Raw genomic sequence first — 22136 nt, 5'->3', positions numbered from 1 at the left:
CCTCATCTCGATAGCATTGCTTTTGGCTCATTATGTCTGTCTGGCTGTCTGAATCTCTGCATGTTTGTGCAGGAGTGGTCCATATATTTCCAATTTGTGCAACAAGACTTCCCTGGTTTGGTCCTCTTTGGCTTCTGCTACGGGGATCTATATGTCAAAACTGATTCATTTCCCACTATAGCGTACACAAGTCTGTGAAGCTTTGTTACTGTCACATACTGATCACTAGAGGGAGCCTACACAGAAACCAGTTGAAACCAAGAGGATGAGGGTCTGCAATCCTCCTGAATGCACTCGTTAAACCTTAAGTGGAAAGTCAGATTGTGGAAATGCAAGTGTGATTGGAGCGCATCTTCGGTGCCCTTTCAAGTGTGACGTTTAAAAGGTCAGCTGCGGGCATCTTGGCTTTTGCCCTCCGGAGCTGCATTGACCGAACCAAACGTGAGCTGCATAACGTACTGTATCTCTTTGACCAGTAATGAGTTCAATAGCAGTAATGCAGCGAGGCAGGCGTCCTCTGATGCTCTGCTGCGGGAATTTCGGAGTGCGTATACGTCCTGAAAGAAACAACAGCTGACAGAATTGGGCCACACTGCACCATGAATGAGTGGAAAAGGGGCAAAAAGGAGAAAATAGTGGAGGTGAGACAGGATTGCTCTTGATTTTATCCTGCCAGACAGGGCAAATATACTAGATTACTGTGGGTGCACTCGTGACTTCAAACTGATGCATTTACAAAAGGCTGCCATACTTGTAGAGCTATAGTTGAAATTGGATCTCATTTGTATGAGGGCAAAAGTTTTCAATTGTGTTTTACTGTATTGTGTTACCATTGGAATGTAAATGTAAACCAATCTCAGCTGTTCAGGCTGACCCTGTTGTTTGTTTAAATGTCAATGTGTACATGTTCTTTACTGCGCTTGGCTTTAAGTTGCTCTTCGCTGTTTAGAAAGGCTGTTGCTGTGTGAGTCATTTGACGGCGCCCAAAAGTAATATCATTCTACCTAATAACAGGTACATCAATTGTTTTAATTAGTTGCCTATTTTCTTTTAATTTTTTTTAGTTTTAAATTTATTTGAAAACAAGTGGGTTTAACCATGAGCTTTTAGTCCTTAAACAAAGTCATTTTTATTCTTCAGTGCTGAACTCAGATTGGAAGAAAAAAACAGTCCTCTTGAGAGAGTCATTTGTATTTCAAACCACATTTTAAATATTGCTTTCAGCATGCGGCATTGTAATTACTATGTGTGGAGGAGTTGAATTTATCACTGTTTCAGTGTAATTGTTAATCAGTTACGAAGTTGTGAGATGTTGGGACGAGAGAGATTGTGTCAAACTAGTGTGGATTTGTGGCTCATAAAAAAACCCCATAAGCACCGAGATGGTGAAATGCTTCTCCCTCATAATTCAGGCATGACAGCCATCAGTCAGCGAAAGATAACGTCACTCCTTCCCTTTCTTTTAATTGCCTTGAGCACTCGACCATCTTGGAAAAAAGCCCTGGTTTTGAGCCGCTGTTCGGTGCCAAGCTAGGAAGTGTTTTTCTGAAATCTTGGAAGTTTACCTGCGAGTAATTGTTTATGCAGCGGGGTAAACCGCTGGTGGGCTGGCCTCAGTGGAAACGATCACAAAGGCAGCCCTGCGTGTGGCAGCAGTGTCTAGCAGTGTGTTTCCTTTCAGGCCTGCACCGGCTGTGCCACCTCGCTTTGCCCGTGACATCGTGCTGCATTATTTATGTGCTTGGTGGACTCGCCACTGCCTGGGTGGCTTACAGCGCTGACATTTTACGTGTGACCTCTTTATATGGCTGCACATTTGCTGGTGTGATCCGGGTAAACCACTTCACATGACCATGACCCTCCTTCACAAGATTCAAGCCTGCAACCTCCTCGTTGCGTGCCCAGTTTTTTGCAGCCCCGCTCTACCCCCCACCCCGGCTGGCTGTGTTTTCACACATCTTTATTTTAATCCATGCAGCACGTTATCTTATCTCGCCTCATGTTTTGAGATCACCGCGCTGAAACGACAAGAAAAAACAAATACGCTTATCAGGCCCATTCGTCATCTGCAGGCTGTCAGGGATGTGGGCCTAAGCAGTGCTACTCTGTGCCTTTTGGCTGGTATCCTTCACACACCTTCACTGGAGCACAGTGAGGGGAGGGTGCTGGTGCCAGAGCACTCAAACCACTGGCAGCTTTGTGCGTTTCCTGTTCCGCTCACGGAGCGGCTTAACCACCCAACCCCCCCGTCCCCCCTTTTACCGGGCTGCCCTCCACACACTGCCCTTCTCTCTCCTTTATTCAGTCCCTGCTGGCGGCCATCCCGAGGCCGTGGGATACCCTCTGCTCTCCCTTCAGGAGCTGGCATTCGGCGCTGGCGCGTTTTGTCCCTGGGCCCGTGCCAGCCGGCGGCCCTGGGAGAGCGAGAGCCATCAGACCGCTCTCTCTCCCCAGAGCTCCCAACAGCTGCCCGCTGGACGGGACTGCCTGCCCTCTGCGGCAGCACCCCGTCTTCCCCCCCCTCACCGGCCGAAAGGGCAAACCGCACACCCGGGAGATGTCTCTCCAGCAGCCTGCTCTGGTCCCTGAATCACCAGCATGACTCACTCCTGCCTTTTGTGTCCTGACTGACTGTGTCCTTTTCTCAAGAACCCAAAGAGTAACTTTGTCCCTCAGAGTTAAGAAGGAAGTGTGTGCAGTTAGAGTGATTCTCCATGAACCCAGTCTCCCCTCACCTGCACATCCTGTCGATGCATCTTTCCTTAAAGCCGCAGAAAGAGCCTCTGTCCTGGCTACTCCTTCAGGTAAACTCTGTGGGGATGTTGAAATGGCTGGTGGTGTCTACAGCAGCTATTGTAAATGGCTCACAGTGGAGTCTCCTTTGTCTCTAGCCCCACTACTTCAATACTCCCAACAAGCCTGAAAGACAGACACATGTACTGTAGCTTCAGGCCACAGTACTGCTCCTCTCTCACTGCTCTGTGTGTAACGGCCTGTTTTAAACACAGCTAGATCATGCACAGTGCTGTGCTGTGTGTGTGTCAGGCCTCTCAGCTGTAAAACGCCACATGGCAGGCATGGATAGAGGGCTGCCTGAACCCTCCCTCTTTGAGGAATAGTAGCTCTTGCCCTGGGAAGATACTACATACTGTGTCTGGAAACAGAAGCACCCAGGGTTTTACTCGCAATGCCACCCACTCCGGTGTGAATAGGGTACATCACCTGTATCTAATGAGACAAGATGAAGCAGTAATGTAACCACACATGACAGCGACTAATATTGATGTTAGTCATTCTGTCTCAAAACTGCAGATATTGACAGTAGGCATTGTTTCTGTGGGTGATGATTCTGATTATTTTGAAAAATAATCCATTAGCATTACCATCTTTGTGTCAGGTAAACTACTTCAAAGGCAGGTGTAATCGAAAGCTGCCCTCAGGGCATTTTTCCTTTCAAAACTATTAAACCTGAAAATCCACATTTTTCCCCTAATGTCCTCGTCTTCCAGCCACACAGGCTCTGTAGGTGCATGTATGTTCTTAACAAAAAAAATACAGATTTTGAATATCCATTAAATATAAGACCATAAATTGTTCATGCAGTTCTTTTGATGCTCAATGCAGCATTTTGCTAAATAATGCAGGCTATTTATTCATCATTTCCCTCTATTACCCAGTAACACTTTGCTCCCAGCAATGTGGCCACTGCACAGTGCTCTCTCTCTCTCCTCACATGCCCTCAGCACAGCGCCTGGCTGCATCTCCTCACACGTCCAGTCCAAACCCACCTACTGCTTCACATGAAAAGAGTACCTTTTTACTCTTAATTATTCAGAACAATTGTTCTATTGTTCAGTTGCTGCTTTCTATCTCAGGTTTGTGGGACATCCTGGCAGGGTTACCTGGGGAGCTGAGGAGAAAGCAGCTCTTTGGACCGAGGTGCTGTTTCCCACCCAGGATCTGAACCCATGACCCCTTGTGGCCAGAGGCCCTCAGCTGGCCTCCTGTCCACGTCTCTGCCCACTCCATCCTCGTGATGTGAGGTGCCAGGTAGCTTTTACGAACATAGCAAAGCCAATCAGAATCTCTGAAATAAAAAAAAAACATCACTCTGTCAGTATGGTGTTGAGCCCTGACCACAGGCTGGCCACCAATGAAATGCTCTGTATAAAGGTTAAAAGGCACAGGAAATACTGCGCTGAGGCCTGATTTTTCCGGTAGATAAAAGATACAAAACAAAACTCACTAATAAGAGGTAAAACCCCAAGTGTATTGTGACGGGTGTTGACGATGGCTTCAGTTTCTCCATATTATTCAGAGTGAAATAACTATAATATTGCCTTATAGTGTGTCACCCCACCACTCCACTCACTTAAATTCAGCAATCAGGAGGCAATCAAGTCAAGCAACTGGGACACTCATTGATCAAACAAGCAGTTTGCCATTAGACATTATTAATGACATTCCGACAAGTCCATTATGAGGCCAGCGACACTGAAAAGAAGTGTTCTTTCATCCCAGGATGATCGTCTCATTGGCCTTTGCTAACCACGTATCTCCAGCCATTGGCAAGCACTCACCTCGTCTGGAGCCTCGTCTGCCTGCTGGTCTAGCCCTTGGGTTTAGCCAGATCAATGTGCCATGGAGCAGATCAAAATGTGCTCTCTCCTGGATTTACAGGCTTGTTTTTATTTGGTGGTTTCCTCTCTGCCTTCACGCCTGGGACCACCTCACTCATTGAGGGAGTGCGGCCTTTCTAGGATTTTAGACAGGCCTTCTCTCTCAGGCCCTTTGAGCCTCTCATGGTTTCCTGTGACAGAGACCCACTTACACGTTGTTAAGTTGAACAAACTGTGAGACAAGTCAGGTAATTTGTGTGCATATCAAAATAAAACAAATGTGGAGGTCCATAGTGTTTTTAGTGAAACTGGCCAATCAGATGTGTGGTCATGCTGTTGTGACCAGACACGGTGTCCTCTTGCAGTGGTCTGTCAGAGCCCCTGTCTTTGAGCTTGCTGGCAGCAGTGCCTCTACCCTCAATCTGCTCAAACCAGTTCTTTCCCTTTGAACAGAGAGCTAGACCGACTCAGGTTCTCCTGGGCCTGCTGTCTTTAAATAAACCTCCTCCACAAGCACCCAGGCGCACACCCACCCACACACTAACACGCACACACACCAGAACACACACAGTCATACACAGTAACACACACATAATAACACACATAGAGTGCTGTCTTCAGCCTCTGTGCATTTTGCCCCCCCCCCCCCCCCCCCCCAGCCCCACAACTCAATTTCATTCTGTAATTTTAATCCACCTCTGTCTCAAACCCCTCTTCACTTATGCTTTTCAGAAGGCTTATTGGAAGATGGGTCTAAACATGTTTGTGGTTCTGAGTTTTTTCTTTAGATTGCCACAGTAAACAGCAAGACCTCTGAGGCAGAAGCCTCACATATACATGTACAGCTCTGTGTCCTTGTCAGATATCACATTCACTCATGCAGAGCTTTTACCCAGATTGGGTAAATTTGAGATGGTAGGGGAGGGTATGGGGGGAAGGGTTGTGGTGGCAATCAAATGATTTTAACGCTTGTTAGTCACACATTGTTTCTGCTGTGAGCATGGCACAATGCTCCATTTGTCCCGAGTCCTTGTGCACATCATAAAAACAGATGCAGTGCGATCGGATGAACTGAAGCCTTCAGGCGGAAGACGGGAGCGCTGTCAACAGCCACTCTCGCATCTGTAGCATTTACGGAGAGGAGGACGATGGCAGAATTTCCCCACGCTCACAAGCGCTGCCTGCCCTCGGTGACACTCCAGCTGGAAGTGTAGAGAGACACCGCTCTGAGATGGACTGACAGATTCAGCACACTAGCCTATCAAAAGCACCCTGCAGGAAGCTCTTTTGAGAATTGCACCTGGGAAAGGTAAAGCATTCGGTCCTAATGGTTTAATGAGCATTGGTTTGTCACTACCTGCTTTCTAAAGCCTTTGTGTGGTAAATGTTCTGTAAAGGAGGCCAGGGCAATTCACCCTGTTCAAGTTCTGACAGGAATCCTTAAGCAACAGTAAGGTTGTTTTGGGAGCATGTGGAGCTGGAATATTACAGTGATTTATCCGGTTTGAGGCTCACACTAAGTTGCCTCTTGTTTTGCACTTGGGTAAAAACAGTTAATTATGCATATGGATTTCTGTTGCTTTTCAGGTCACCGGTTTCACTGTCATAATTGTAGTATACCATAGCTATGAGACGCCACACAAAGGACATTGGCAACTTGCAACAGGCAGTTGACATTACTGCAGCTGGTTCAGCCTCACAGAGGAGATAGCCGCTAGTCTGGCATGAGTCAGCGTGTCGTGGAATGCCAGAGCACCGGAACGCACTCGAAAATAAAGCGGCCTTCCCCGTCCTCACAGAGCCCTCGAAGAGGGCACGTGGGATGCGGGCAGAAACCGATTGCTGCGCTTCCACGTGACCTCTCCGTCTCTTCTTAAGTCGCTTTCCAAACAGCCGCAGCGTTCATTCAAGTGCCAGATGTTTCTGTGTGTTTTTTCCAGTGCTTCCCAGATGTACTTGATTGGAGCAAGGTGGATAGGTGGGAGCGCATGTGTTAGTCCAGCTCCTCTCACGGTTTCCCTGCGGTTTTCAGAGCAGAAACGCACCATGCAATTTGTCACAGGTGCACAGAGAACGGGAAACTGAAACAATAATACCTGCACAGTGAATTTGCTCCCAGCTGGTGGTGGATATTTTGGGCAGAACAGTGGCAAATTGCTTCTGTTCCACCCTGTTATGGATGAAGGGAGTGCTGGGTATTAACTCTTATATTAAAACTGCAAATGAAATAACGTGAAGTACTGACAATAAATATAGCAAGTTGTAAAGGATCACTGGGAAAGTGTTTCGCATGTATGTCGGACCAGTGTGCCTTGCTACCAGCTCGGTGTGGTTGATGTGCAGAAAGAGGGAGAGAGCTCCTGAGTTGTTTACAAAGTGGGTTCTGCCCATGACCCTCTGCTATTGGCCAGGCTAAATGGAGGTGAATTGTCTCATGGTGGTGAATCAAGTTAGCGGATCCGTCCCGCGACAGCGCCCTCAGGGATTGCAGAGGATAAGGTCGGATTACTTGAGGGGGGGGGGGAAGGACATTTGGGGGGGGCTCATAGCCGCCTCTGTATTGATTTAGTCTTAAATGTCATGACAGCTGTGGCAGGGCTGGGGGCTTGCAACTGTTTCCTCATGGGAACTTACGAAACCCTCCGGTATTCTCAAAGAACGCTGCGAGAATTTGTGAGAAGGAGCCATTTTTCCGCCTCCTTCTCGGTCATGACGTGGGTGGACTGCAGTATCGTGAGTCCAGGCTGCGAGAAGGGCCCATAGCACGTGATCTGGGGACGCAAACCCATCACGTGCTGGCAGGAAGCAGGAGGAGAAGAGTGCAGGTTTGGCTGACTAACCCCCCCCCCCCCCCCCCCCCCCCACCACCACCACCACCAACATGGGTCGGGCCAAGAGGCGAGGCATGGTCCTGTGGGCCATGGCCTATTTTTTCTGCTGCAAATTACCCAGTGGATCGGCGCCACCCTCGGAATTAGGGTCAGCTCTTCTCAGAGAAACGGATCAAACGGATTCACTTCATGAGAGAGATACACAGAAATAAAAAACCCTGCCATTGTCTGTCAGGATTTCCATTTTAAGTGCAAATGATTCACTGCCCGTAGCGGAAAAGAGGGTAATCCTTCACAATGCAACTTCTCCTTTAGCTCGTCACGTATCTGGTATCGATTATTTGTGACTTTTGCAGCTGCACTAGTGCTACCTATTGTTCAGGTTTTTTTGTTTTTTTCATGTCCTTGAGGACCACTGCCTTTTCCATAGGTGACTGTGACTGTGTTCATGGAATGAGGCTGTCCCCCTGCCACCCAGTCACACCTGACCAGGTGACTCCTCATCCCAGGGCAGGCTGGACTCTGGGTTTATCAGACCTCTATAGGGTAGCTTCTGTCTCCTTAACAGAGTACACTGATTAATATAGACTTTTTCACATTAATATAGTATATATATTACTTACATATATATATGTTGCTTTGCTGTGGCAGCTTCTGGGGCAGACAATAAAATACCCTTTGCCATACACTCGGCCAGATACCAGAACCCTGAGTGAGCAGATGCTGCTTTGAGCTTACCTTTTCCGCTAGCTAGCTAACATGAAGCGCCAAGAGCTTCGAGCTGACCAAACAGTTACCAGTACCAAGTCATTGACGTAGAAAATTCTTTGTACCGTGATAACGATAAGGTTATCTAGCTGAAAAAGTATGAAACTCCTCTGGCAAAGGCTCGCACTCAGCTAGCTAACATTAGCAACCATTTGACCAGATAGGTTCCAATGTTGGCTAGCTAATCTGCTAACCATTTGGCGGGCTTTTGGGTTAACTGGCTAGCAAACTTGCATTTTTGTTGAAAGAATAATGAATACTTGCTAAGTATATAGCCCAATGTTAGACCTATTATGTTTGTTTCCATGGGTTGGAATTTACATTTAGAATTATTTGGCAGCATTATCTAATTATTGTAACATGTTGGGGGTAAGTGGGCGGAGCTTCCCAGCATGCCTTGGGGCGATGGGCTGTTGCTTAGCCCACCGTGAATGTAACTGTCTTCGTCAATGTGCTTTTGTAAAATAAAAGGCTTATTGCTCATAGAGTAACAACAGCCTCAGCATTCCAGAGAAAACCCAGCTTCCCCACATATTAATATGGATGTTTTCTAGATATTTGTAATTATTATTTCATTTACATTATAAACAATGATTTTTTAGAAGCACAGTAACACCTGTTAGTAGCAACTCAAACATTAAGGGCTTTATTTTATTTAAATAGCAAAGCAGCAAACCTATATAGCTAAGTTGTACGCAGCGGCAAGTTTTTGGATGAAACCGAAGCAGCACCTGCTCACTGGTATCGGGCCGAGTGTATGGCAAAGGGTATTTTACTGTCTGCGCCGGAAGCGGTCCGATTTGTAAGCATGCGTTATACCACACTCAGGCCGCATTCAAGCCGAGTGTCCGGGCTGGACCTGGACCTAGATTCAAAGCCAGAGCTCGGCCAAGTCGGGGGGCCGTAATCAAGCCTCATTCGGCCCGCGTATTTTTTGCTACTTGGGAGGTAACTGCACTTTGTGCATATTGCAGATAAGAAAACAGTATTTAACATGAGTTTTTCAAAGCATGGTAATCAACTGCGGTTTTAATGATAATTAAAATTTGAAACACTAATACTATCCGTCGGGAATTTTACCGTGGTTTACCGTGATACCGGTAACCGTTTCATCCCTAGTTAGCGGTTTCATTAGATGTCAGGTAATAAAATTCCACCACTCCTGACATATACTGTAATCGGTCAGGGCTCTTATCCGTACTAAATTGACAAACTTAATTGAATGAATTGAATCAGACAATTAATTCCGAAAATGCTTTGACCTTTGCCTTTCTGTGGCATTTCACTTTGCTTTGTGCCTCTCTCCTCCGCTCATTCTGTGGCTTTGAGTGCAGTCCTAGCCTTGTCATTTATGGGAGTGATGAATTTTATCACAAAAGTATGGAACATCTTCTCTGTTTCCTCTAGTGTGGGCTAATGATGCATTGTTCAGATTTGCAGGAAAACGTGTAGTCGCTATTTTTACTTTGTACATGTCTACAGGCTGAAGGCCGCATAAAATCTGCCTCTCCTTTTTTTTTACAGAGATCTAATTAAGGGCTGCTTCAAGTAGAATGCACAATCAGAGCTCCTGCAGTCTCACCCTGAGGTTCAGCATGTTGTTCTTTTGAATTCGGTTCGAAACCAGAAACCAGCGGAAATTCACTACAGCTTCTGTTTGTCCCACATGAGCTCAGAAATTCCCCTTACAATGTTGAAGGAGGTTTTTCTGTGTACACGAGGCCAGAGCTTCCCTTCCTTCTCCATCTGTTCACTATCGCCATATCGCATAACTACTTTTGTAACAAGATAAAAATCCGTCATGGTTTTATTTGTGTAGAACTAATGGGAATGGAGACCACGGTGATTAGATGAAGGGTTTGGCTTGTCACAGGCTCTCCCAGAACAGCTGAACATGGGGTCTCCTTCTCTCTGAAACAACACTAGGGGGAAGACTCATGGACTTGGGTGAGGGGGGTCAGGCTGTATCCGTTCTGCACCTCATGTTCTCCCCTCCTCTCTGTGTGACACTAGGTGCACTACACAGGAGATTTTGATGCAGTCCAATGTGTGTCACAGTATGCCTCCTAAGCAGGTCTGTGGTGTGCCTCATCCTCTGATGCGCTTTTTCCTGCATGTGTGAGTTTTTCCTGCATCTATGACTCTTTGCTTCGATGAACGCTGGGCCTTCTGCAGATTCCTGCAGCCATTTATCATTTCCAATTTTTTTCCCCCACACACACGAAGCATATTGGAAATGTCGGGAGGAGGGGAAAGGGCTTGGGGAGGATCAGGCAATAAAATGCCAAGAGCTCAGAAAATAATAAACGTCGCCTCGCTTTTTCAGATTGAAGACTCTTTTTTTTTTTCCCCCCTTGGCCAAGATGTGAGCTCCTCTCTGATGCGGTAACTGGCTTGCCTATAAATGGCATGTAGCAGTCTTTTTTTTAAAAAAAAGTACTAAGAATTTCTGCACCGTTAGTATGCAGCACAAACGCAGCTTGTGTCGGACCGACTGATGAATTGCTGGCGGAGCGGACTGGACAGATTCCCTGCACATCGTCTTCTTTGAAGCACTGCCCTTCATTACGTGCCTTTGCCCTCTGTTTGGCAGGCGCTCCTGTCCATGGCAGTTCACCTGAGCAAGGGCACACGACACAGCTGCAGCTTCGCACCTGGCGCAAAAAAAAAGGCAGTCTAAAAATGATGAAGGCCGGGCAGGTGACACAGCAGCACCCTCCCCCTTACAGGCCGCAAGAGCGCAGATTCAGTGCTGAGGAGTCAGCACGGTCCCCTTGCTAGACTGCACCCTGAATAGCATTCGTCTGATGGCAGGTTCAGTTCTCCCAGCTCATCGCTGCTCACCAGCTGCAGCTGTTCGCCTGGTGCCAGACTGCTCTCACACCCCGCATGTTTGGATGAGTCAGTACAAGGAAGTGAGCTCATGACTTCTGGCTGTGCCACTTGGTGGGGGTGTGTGTGTGTGTGTGTGTGTGTGTGGGGGGGGGGGGGGGGGGGGGGCATGTTGAGCCATGCCTGTGTCACTTCGCAATCCGCCCCACGTGCAGGGCTGAAAACACTCCCCCGAGGGGAGGAAGCTCAAAGTAAGTCAGAGTAGAGCAGCACCCGCTAATCAAATGAACCCAGCACTCTCTGTCACCCTGTGAATGTTAATGCCGGCTCCGTACAGTAGCTGTGCGTTGGCTGTCCTACTTTCCTTGCCATTTCACAAAAGCGGGCAGTGATGCACCGAAGAGAACAAGGCCTCGGTTTCTGGATCACGACGCAGCCTTCCCCAGTGGAGAGACTGTCCGCGCACTACATCGCAAACAGTTGTCTATTCCTAGCTGCACGTGCCATCAGGACACTGCCAACAGGGCTGGATTAGTATGCCACTTTCACCTGTCTAGTAAAAGGAGCAGGAAATTTACCCAGGGCAAGTTCTGTTTTATATCCTCTGCACACAGCCTTTGTAAACAGCAACTTACTTTCCTCTGGGCTATTCATCACCTTAAGATATAACCAGCATCTTAAATATCACGATCGGTATGTGTCAGTGTGAGGATTATAACCAGTAACACAGTATTTGACTTAGGTGTTTATGTCTGTGGTTCCAGAATGCCAGCCAACAGATCCCACAGTAATGTGGCGCATTTGGGAAGTCATTGAATTGAAATAAAATGCCAAATTTGTGTCAGTTTGAAGACCCACAGGTTTTCAGGTCGTAGATTTTTTGTTGTTGTCTCGATCAGCTGAACCCTATTGAGGTGGGAAAAACAGCAGCACTGCATTAATCAGTGTTGACGAGTGTGGGCACAGGTCAGAGGTTGTCCTTGGAGGTCGCAGCAGAACAATGGAGTAATGGAGAGGCATATTTGAGCCCCACATTTGACTCCTCTGGAGAAAGGCGCTGCGAGAGCCGTCTTGGATGAGTCATTTCCAGATGTCATTCCTCACAGGGTCCGACAGGCTAAGATCAGTCTTGTTTTTGACACAGGGAACGAGGGGACTAAGGCTGGGACTCTGGCGGGGGGAGGGGTCTGCATATCTTAGGATTTAGGGTTCACTTCAGTTCAGTCATAGAGCTAACGCACAAGTGCACTTCAGACACCAACCAATAGCATTGATTTTTCCTCTTGGCTTCAGGTGGTGTTCTTGGCCATACCTCTTTATACAGTTTAGTGCATGCCATTTGCCATCTGGATCTTATAATCACGAAAACAACACCACAATCCGCAAACGTGGACGGACCCTGGCTGTTTATGTAAGACATTTTAGGTTGGAAGTCATAGTTAGTTCTCAAAATGTATCAAGTTCATGATTGTGTCTTCCTTAACAGAAACCATGATGCTAAGTCACACTGCAGATAACTTGAAATAGTGAAGTCACATATGAACCTTTATTTTAAGCATGGTAGATATTGGGGGTATACAACAGTGCATTCAACTTGAAAACATTTAATTTTGAGATTAATACATCTCCCCACAGGTTTTATATTTCTGTGAATACCTGTACACATGTATACACATACACGTGTTAAGTTTATTTTTTAGCAGAATTTGTCTGTGTGTGTCTTTAAAATGTTGAAACACAGTAGCTGCTGTAGAGGAATGGGGCAGGAACAGACTTTGTTTCTCTTCCTTTTGACCCAAGGCTGAGGCATATGGTCCCACGAGTAGCCATGGGTTTGAGATTCAGTCTTCCTCATTAGCATTTTGTCCTTACATTTTGGGATAACAGTTTCAAGGCTGTTACTCTTTTACCGTTTTGAGCACCTCAATTTTTTGTTAATTTCAGTGACTGCCAATCTCATACTTTTGTAAGAATTGAGGCACTTGAATAGAGCCCTCAGAATGTCTAGAGTGTGGTGATATCCTCTCTCAGGTCCGCTGGCCTGACCGCCTCCTCCCAGCACTATTGTGCAGCTGTTTTCTGAGCTCCGGGTTCCCGGACTGCCTTGTTTAGAGTGGAAAGCCCTCTTTGTTAATCCATTGAGCCTGAGGCTTTATGTGAGCCTGGGAGACTCCCGGACAGGATTCCCCTCTCCTATTCTATTCCACAGCCTGCCCACTTCCCCAAATTGGGGAGCGGCACACAACGAGGCTAGCTCCATTCATCAGAATGCTCCCCCCCCCCCCCATTTATCAACAGCTCGTTCTCACTCTCAGCTGATAGATAGAGTGATGTTTGATGAATAGGACCACAGCCCCTGCAGGTTTTCCTTCATGTTAATAAGCAAATGTTAGAACATGCCCATATGTGACTGAACAGGCATGCAGATGGCTACATCAGCAGTACATCCTGGAACTCTCTCCCCCCCCCCCCCCCCCCCTCCCCCAGTATACTCAGTTTGGTCAAGACAGAAATTCAGAAGTTTTTTTTTTTTTCTTTTTTTCATCAAATCAGTGCATTAAGATTTTAGTAATTTTGGGTGCACTGTTTGCATGTGCATTCATACAGCATCTATGAGGTTGTATAATTATGGCAGGATATAAAATGCAGACATTTGGAATGAGTCTCCTTTAATCTCCTTTGCAGGGAGCTGTTCATCAGTGGAAATATTGTTGTTGAAAATTTGCCGTTCAATCCTGATTTACTTTCTTTGGTTTATAGTATAGCCACATTTGCCTTGCTAAGAAAGCAAAAGCAAGAAAGAGGGAGACAACCGCGAGCACTCACAAATGCACAGGAAGTCCCAGTATAGTGTTGCAGCAAATTGCAGAGCATAAGCATTCTGCATGCAGTATACGATCACTGGGTGCAGACTGAATGCACAATCGCAGCTGCGGATACGGTTATCTACCCGATGGATGCTCATATTGAACCTAAGCGCTGTTATGTTTCTGCAGAAAGAGTTGACCATGCAGTGTTTTTCAATAGCAGACAATCTCAATCCTGCCTCAAAGGGACACGGTTACTCGAGGCTTAATTTTAGTGTAGTTGCACAGCGTTTCATTCCGAACCTCTAAGGCATGCCACACACAAAGCCGTGTACTCCTATCAGAGCGGTACTTTCCCAACACTGTATTATTAGATATTCAGGTATCATCGTTTACCTTTGTTGTCATCTTTGTAGCTGCCGTGACTCTTGTCATCTTCCCCATCAACACCGCTGTCATAGTTGGTCGTCTAGAAAACGCATTTTCCAAAAACCACATAAACAAACAGCCCTCTTTGGGGAATGGCGCTCCACTTAGAGAAATATCAATGGTCCCAGCTGCACACATTGAGCTGCATGGAAAACATCCGTCTGTTTTCGGAGGCGGATTGAGTGTGGGCCGTGTCCTAATGGACTTGGCCGTGGCGTTGGCAGCAAATCTTCAACCGCAACTGCAGCAGTGACAGGCTCCAAGCATTGCAGAAGTTTCGCCCTCGCTAATAGGCCCATGGCTGATACAGGAAAGCCTAGTTCCATAAATCACAGACCTTTTTCCCACAACAATAGCGCAAAGCATGGCCATAGTGCCCAGGGAAATGGAAGACTGAAATACAAAGTATAATAATGACCTGCGGATGAATAACTGGTGTTATTAAGGATTGGGCTAATTAAAACACTTGTTAAGCGGATGTGAAGTCAATCAAGCAAAGCTTTGTTTTGGATTTTGTCTAAACGGGAAAGTCTTTTGTCTCGGTGACTGTTTTTATAGTTGAGAGCAAAAACTCAGCTTAAGGGTGGTACTCGCAGTGTTTCCTCCCCTGGCGCAGACCATGTTGGCACATGCAGAGAATCCTGTAGGTGCCAGGACTGAAACCTGACTGGGCATTCACTCCTCACAGGCAAAGGAGAATTGCTGACTCGCTCTTCTTAGCCCTCTTAGTGGTCTGTTGCGAAATACGGTCATATTTTTACTAACACACTGGGCAGAACTGCTCTGTCACATCAAAGTGAGAAATGACACAAGGCTTGAGGATTTGGAATTTCATTTACTTTGAGTATGAGGACAGAACGGAGGTCTTGTTTTCTGTAAACAGAGGCTTTGTGTTTTATTTCCCTTAGTACCCACTCAGAAAACAAGTGGAAAGCCTTGCAGTATGTAGGCCTTAAAATACCATGCTCAGTAGCGACTATTCTTGTGCGTGAGTTTTTTCCCTTGCTGGAGAACCATAAAGGTTTGCGCATATATATCCTGCTGCTGAAAACTATTAACCCATTATCAGGCCATAAGGCGAAAGTGCCCAGTTTTGGTGAAATAGTACTCCCAACAGATCAATTGGCAGCCCCCAAAAAAGGATTCACTCGACCAGGCTGGCAGAGACCGTATAGCCTTTTTGATGTAGCTCGGTAACTTGTCTTAATATTGCAGTGTATTGCAAACAGGGCGAACGACTGCGACCAAATATGAATTTCCTCTATAAATCCTCTCAAAGCCGGGACATTCTGAGCGTGTAATTTATTGAGGCAGAGCTTCATCGCGCCTGTTTTAGTCTTTCTCTTTTCCCCTAGAGGCGCAGGCTACTCGCGTTCTGTCATTAGCATGCTGCGCTCTACCCCAGCTCAGAAAATTCCTGCAATCGCTTATTCACGAAGTCGAAGTTTGCCGACAGGCTTAACTTTTGCTGCCTCAAGGCGGAATTCGCCGCTCCTGTTGCGGGGAATGAATTGCAAGCCGAGGTAGTCTGTCGTCCTGTGCTTTCGCCATACACGTGGATTTGTAGAGGAACGTTGTTTTTATTGATATCCCCCAAGGAGCTCAGAAAACGGAGAGCGGGCATCTTTTGTGACTTGTCCTGCTGCAGCTATGCTAATAGCAACGTTGTGCGCGCATTTTGTGTCATCATCGCTCATGTAAGCAGCCTGTCATCGACCTGCCTTATGTTTTGCTTGAACTTTATGGCCAGTGTTGGCTGTTTGTTATATTCTACCTTGCACTTCGTAGCTTTTAAACAGATTTGTAAATGAGATTCTGTTTGAGCTTTGGCTTCTGGTGATGTAAACATATCGTTAAAGTGGGATTCTGGGCATGTCGTTAACGTTTGTATTTAGTAATGTAACATGTACTGAGGTTATTCTAATGTCTTGGCCGGTAATGGCAGAACGGGAATGAGGAAGCTACGCTGGTGGAAAACGACTCGGACCTTTTTCTTGTGTAGTAAGGAGACTGCATTCGTCATGCATATTATGTTAACGTGTGTTGTCTTATTGCGTTTGCTTAGATTACCTGCTGTTAATGTCATGCTTAGAAATGTCCCTGTTTCACTTGAAAACCAATGTATTTATTATTAATCTAGTTATTTTGACTATACTGTATTTACTAATATCTAACTTATATGTAAACGGTGGATCTTTGTTGATAGCCTTTTTTTTTACCTGCTTTTGCTAACTTCGCCTGCGCTGTGTTTTTGAAACCCGTTCAGTCGTATGAAGCATTAGGTGCAGAATCTGAGATGTGTGGTGACACCCAGTCGCTGCACTTGGGGTGAGCTCATTGATCGCTTGGAGACATGTCCGTGAGGTAATGCTGCTAACCAGCTCCAGCCGCTCAGAAAAGGCGTGGGGAACGGGATGATGTCTGACCGAAGAAATGCAAGACAGTCGTCAATGAGATCACATTACAATTGACCCCCTCACACACACCGCCACCCTTACAGAACAACTCTTTCACTGTCGCAGGGAGGGTGCTTAATCGTTGTTGGCTCTTAATATCTTACATTGCAGTCTCAATTGTTTATATGATCAAACGGTTTCCCCCTTTCCAAGAGAAGCTGTTGTTTTGATTAATAGTTAAATGGACGACTTGATTTGGTCAAGATTGCGGGTGTGAAACGAGGTCAGCGCTGAACCTCAGCATAAGCTTTCGCAGTCATAGCAAATGGAGCGCAAAATCTTCCAAATAACAACACTGTCATGTTCTTACTTACGTTCTTAAGGGGATTTCACTTGCTTTCGTATTCAAACCCTGTAGTGTACTCTGAACAACAATTGGAGAAAAGAAAGATAATTTGCTTCTCTGCAAAAGGTGGTTTACAATTTGATGACAGCTTAGCTAACTCCCCTCATGTCTGTGCAAAGGATCCATGTTTTTGTGAGAATATGAGTTCTGTGCTTGTGTTAGGAGATAAGAAAATAGCAAGGTTCTGTTTTGCTGAATTTCTTTACACAATTTCTGGCAAAAAAATGTCTTAAAAACAACTACAATTTTGATAGTGTCAGTACAAACACAATTTGAGAAAAAGAACTGGATTTCTTCAATGCCCTCAAAGAGCTCGGTATACAGGCAAATTGTAGACTCACCTCTGACAACCATCAATGCCACAAACAGAAAGTTGTGATTTTGTCATGGCTGTGAAGAAACATTGATTTTGTATACTGTGTCTGTCTTCTGAGCCGGCGCTGGCAATGATAAATCACATCTTTTTTACTGTACTTTATTGCTAGTTGATTTACGTGTCTGAAAGGCATTTGCAACAGATTGTGGTCAAATTAAAAATGGGAGCAGTGATGACATAGGCCTGGTGGAAGCCCACGTGGTTATGAATGACAAGAGGCGGTAAGTGGGTTCGAAAAAGTTGAAGAGGTTGCACGGATCCTTGTCAGGCAAGTCAATGAAGTAAATGTAAGCGAGGGTGATTGCAATCTCATTAAAGCCAGGGCAGTCCTTACAGTAATGCAAATGTCAGGCATGACTAATCGCTGGCTGAATGAATGGAAGCAGCTGGAGCGATCCACAGCAGAGACCAAAACAATAGGAGGATGCTAGGAGGTATTTCATCTCCAGTTATTAAAGAAGAAATCAGGTGGAAACATTTTATTAGACTTTGTGCAGAGATGGCTGTCAGGTGTGTCATGGGGCCTCTCATATTGGTCACTTTGACCAGATGTGGGTGACTATTCCAGTCAAAAATGAGCTGGGCAGTCATTTGCTTTTCCATTGTGCAAAGATCTCTAGTAAGTTATTCGAAAATGCTGATGAAATCAATAGAGGTCAAAATTTCCCTGTTCATTTAATTTTATATAGAATGTCCTTCATGCATCTGTTTTGCTGATAGTGCTGATGCATAATTCAGGGTTTATAAAGACTGGCTTCAAAAGAGCCCCAGAAGATTCAGTTCTTCCACCTCAGCCTTGCTGTCAGAACGTCACCTTCTGTTGAAGGGAGCTGCATTATCCTGTTTTGCAATAGATTCGCCCTGTTAGGTCATTGTAGTCTGACCGGGTGTGCTGTGTCAGGCCCTCTTTGAACCCAGTCAGCACAGCATTTTGGCAGGTAGGCCAAAGCACTGCAGCCAAACTCACTCTCCGCTAATCACCCAAGTAGGTATTTCTCAAACTGGTCAAACTGTGTGTAGTTCAGAATATCCATTGAAGCGATTGAGGAGAAACTGGTACTGAAGATGCAACAGAGATGTAACAGTGTTTGGAACTGCTTAATATCCCAAGTTAATAAGAGTCTCTCAGGAAAGAGCAGAAGGATTCGGGTTGGAGGATCCTCTCCTGTTCTCCTCCTGGGTGCCAGCACCTCTGAACAATGGCCGCAGTGGCAGACAACAGGCCGTCGCTCTCAATGAAGTCGAAGCTGCTGTGGGGTGGCCTGTGTGGGTGTCCTACGCCTCCTGAAATTTTGTGGCCTGCCTTCCTTTGATATAATTGCAGTGGTGTGGCGGAGGAGAGGGGAGGGGAGACAAGCGCTCAGCAGTGATAGGCAGAAGACCGCTGTGTGTGGGCTTTTTTTTTGTCTTAAATTGACGAGGCATGATTTAAGATTCCTCCTCTCATTTCACCCTTTCTCCCTGTCTCAGTGATTTAACTGTGCGCCATGCCCAGCATGAGGTGCCAGCAATCACTGAGTGACGCTTTCTGCACCAACCAGCTGTAGGATTGCTTCTGCAGTCTTAAATTGACATCATTGCCATTTATGCACACTAATAATGATAGAAGGGTATAGGTAGGTATGTATGTGGTATACGTATGTACAATGTATGCGGCACAAACAAATCCAACTTGTCTCAGTTACGACAAGGCTGTTGCTTTCTTTCTCTCAGCATGAATGTAAAATTGCCATGCGTTTAACCATTTTAATTAAGCGTTTTATTGTTTTGGAAATTGCTGAGGGATTTCGTGTGGCATCATTTATAAATGGACTGTTGAGCTCTAGATCCAGAATTATTGCTTGATTGGGTCTAAGAGAACAGAAATGTGAAGGCTGCTTGTTCTTTTTGGGGAGCAGTGGGGTTCTGAAGGATGCAAGAATTTAATTTTTTTTAAGTTTCTATGCTGATGACACATTGTGGTGCCCCAAATCAAGGTGCTTTGTTCAGATTGGTTCAGTAGAGTATGTATTTGTTAAGTTGGCTCATTATGACAAGCTAACGAGCATCAGAGTGAGCCATAAGCTTTGATGACCACAACGGACTCCTCTATGGATTTCACAGGAGGATTGTCTGCCTGCAGTTACAAATGGCAGGATACCTGTGACAGACTGTCATCTTTGTTGAATTGCCACCAGGTGAAAGGTGATTTTTTTGATTTAATGGCATGCTTTATGCTCACAGTAGCATCTGAATGCAAGAAATCCATGAACCAGTTTTAATTGGTGCTTGGTGTAGAAAGGGCAAGCCTCTTTTGATGAAATTGTATTTTGAAAATCTGATCAAGGCATGATGAATAGTCTATGCCTGCAAACACAAAGTAGGAAGGGGTTAATGGGTTTGTATCATGCTTAGTGCTCAAACAAACATGATGCTGATCCTCTCCATCTTCTCTTGTTTTTTTTCTCTCCTCTTTGTTTTCCCCTCTTCTCTCTCCCCCTTTCTCCTTTCTTTCTACTCTTTCACTCCCTTCTCTGTCTCCCTCTCTTTCCTTATATACTCTCTCTCTCTCTCTCTTCTGCCCTACCCTTTTATGTCTTCCGTACCTCCTCTCGTTCTGCCTCTCCTACTCTCTCCTTTTCTCTCCCTCTTGTCTCTCTCTGTCTTTCTGTCTTCTTTCACCATCTCGTCCTCCTGTCTCTCACCTCTCTCTCCTCTCTCTCCTCTCACCCTATCCTCTCTGTCTCTCTGCCTCATCTCTTTCTCTCCCTCCCCCTCACTCCCTCTGTTGTTTCTCCGTTCGCTCGCCCTATCTATCTCTTCTCTCCCTCTGCTCTCTTGCCCTCTCTCTCTCTCGCCCACCTCCCACTCTCTCTCCCACTCTCTCCCTCCTCTGCTGCCTCTTTCCCTTTCCCTCCTCTGTCTCACTCTCTCTATCTCCCTCTCCCTCCTTTCTCTCCCTCTACTCTGTCCATTTCTCTCTCCTTCCTCTCCCTCCACTCTCTCCCTCTCTCTCTGTCTCCTTCTCTCTCTCCTCTCTCCCCCTCCCCTCTCTCTCCCCCTCTCTTCCTTCTTCTCTGTCCTCTTTCTCTTTCTCTCTGTCTCTCTCTCCCTCCTCTCTATCTCTCTCTCATTCTCTGTCTCTTTCCCCGTCTCCCTCTCTCTCCCTCTCTCCCTCCTCTCTCTCTCCCCCCCTCACTCTCCGTCTCCCTCCCTCTCTCCCTCTCTCTCTCTCTCTCTCTCTCTCTCTCTCCCTCTCTCCCTCCCTCTCCCTCTTCCTCTCTGACAGGCAGCTCTTGCAGTGAGTCAGTGTAATGGAGTCAGGCAGCGGGTCTGCGGCGCTGGGGAGTGCAGAAGTGGGATTGCTGGGAGCTGCTGGGAGTCATGACGCTGCTGACAGGTACAGTACACACTGCTGCTCCGCTCATAGCTGCCCCGCTGCCACTCATTCTGCCTGCGCACGTGTGTGTTTATGTGACTGTGTGTACCTGAGGGTTTGCGCACAGGTGTGTGCATGTTTGCGTGTGTGCATTCTTGAGAGTGTTCGTGCCTGTGTATTAACTGTTAAATGTTAGTGATTGCGAATGGGGGGGGGGGGGGGGGGGGGTGTCCATCGTGTATATGTGTGTGCGCGTATGTGTGTTCTTTTCTGGGGGCGATGTTCACGTGTGTGAAAACCTACAGTACAAGTGATTGTGTCTGCATGTGGTGACGGGGTACATTTTGTCGGTGCGTGTGTGCGCGTGTGAGTGTGTAGTAGAGATGACACATGCAGTCTGAAGCAGGCTTTGACAGACACATGTGAGTGATGTCAGCGAGGAGCTGTTGCAGAGACGCATCGACTTTCATCTCACAAACCGTATTTCCAGTGCTGCTGCCACTGTAATCACTACAGATGCCACAGTGTTCGCCTGAAACCCTGACAGATATTTCACTAATGACATCTCCCACAGGAATGTCCAATAATTCATTTAAGTCCTAATTACATCATTGTTTCATGATCATTTCATCAGTTGTGTTCAGCAGCTTCTGTTTCCTACATGAGTGCTCCAGCCCACAAAATGTATTTTCTCTGTCTGTGTGCATGCATGTGGAAAACGCAGGGCTGTACGGCAAAATAAAGCTCTAATTACTGAGCCAGCCCTTTAAAAGCACAGTCATTGCCACCCTCACGCCAGAGATGTTAAGCAGGCTTTAAGGTGGAGGTCACATGACCAGAAGTATTGGTAACAGCGCGCGGGCCCGGTGAAGGGGAGTTTCCGTGGGAATTTGTTCGCGGGGTAACCTTGAGGCCATGCGGGCTCAGCGCGGAGGGGTGTGCAGGAACGCCGCCTCCTTTGAGGATTACTGTCCGGCAGCCATTCGAGCCCCCTCTGCCTCAGTTGAACGGGGTCCAAATTCTGTATGCTCCAGGTTGCCATGGTAGCAGCAGCTTAGCATACATTAGACATTAGTGCAGCAATGTGTGGGTGGGAGGGAGAGGGAGAGGGAGAGTGCTGTCCCTTTTCCAAGCTGTGTGACACATCCGGCGCCGAGGATGCTGTTTGGCCCCCTGTCCCACCAACAAAAGAGCCCCTCCCCCAATTTCTCTCTATACCTGTTTCCTCTGCTCTGTCCCTTTCCCTCCTTCTCTAGAATATGGCAAATGGAGACTGCTGTCTCCAGGCCCCAGTCTTAGGCTCTAGGCCGTCCA

At 46.5% G+C, this 22136-nt stretch overlaps 1 protein-coding gene across 2 annotated transcripts in view; it reads left to right on the top strand.

Moving 5' to 3' along the window:
- Nucleotides 1-20735: 20735 nt before the first annotated feature.
- Nucleotides 20736-22136, top strand: part of arhgap32b (Rho GTPase activating protein 32b) — a 90772-nt gene continuing 89371 nt past the window's right edge. For both annotated transcript variants that reach the window (XM_036524653.1, XM_036524652.1), the window contains exon 1: nt 20736-20843. In XM_036524653.1, the coding sequence (XP_036380546.1) occupies nt 20758-20843 (86 nt within the window). In that variant the 5' untranslated portion in view covers nt 20736-20757. The remainder of the gene's footprint in view (nt 20844-22136) is intronic.

Source organism: Megalops cyprinoides, chromosome 3, assembly GCF_013368585.1.
Source record: "Megalops cyprinoides isolate fMegCyp1 chromosome 3, fMegCyp1.pri, whole genome shotgun sequence".
NCBI classification, from domain to species: Eukaryota; Metazoa; Chordata; class Actinopteri; order Elopiformes; family Megalopidae; genus Megalops; species Megalops cyprinoides.
This window is presented reverse-complemented; position numbering and strand designations above follow the sequence as displayed.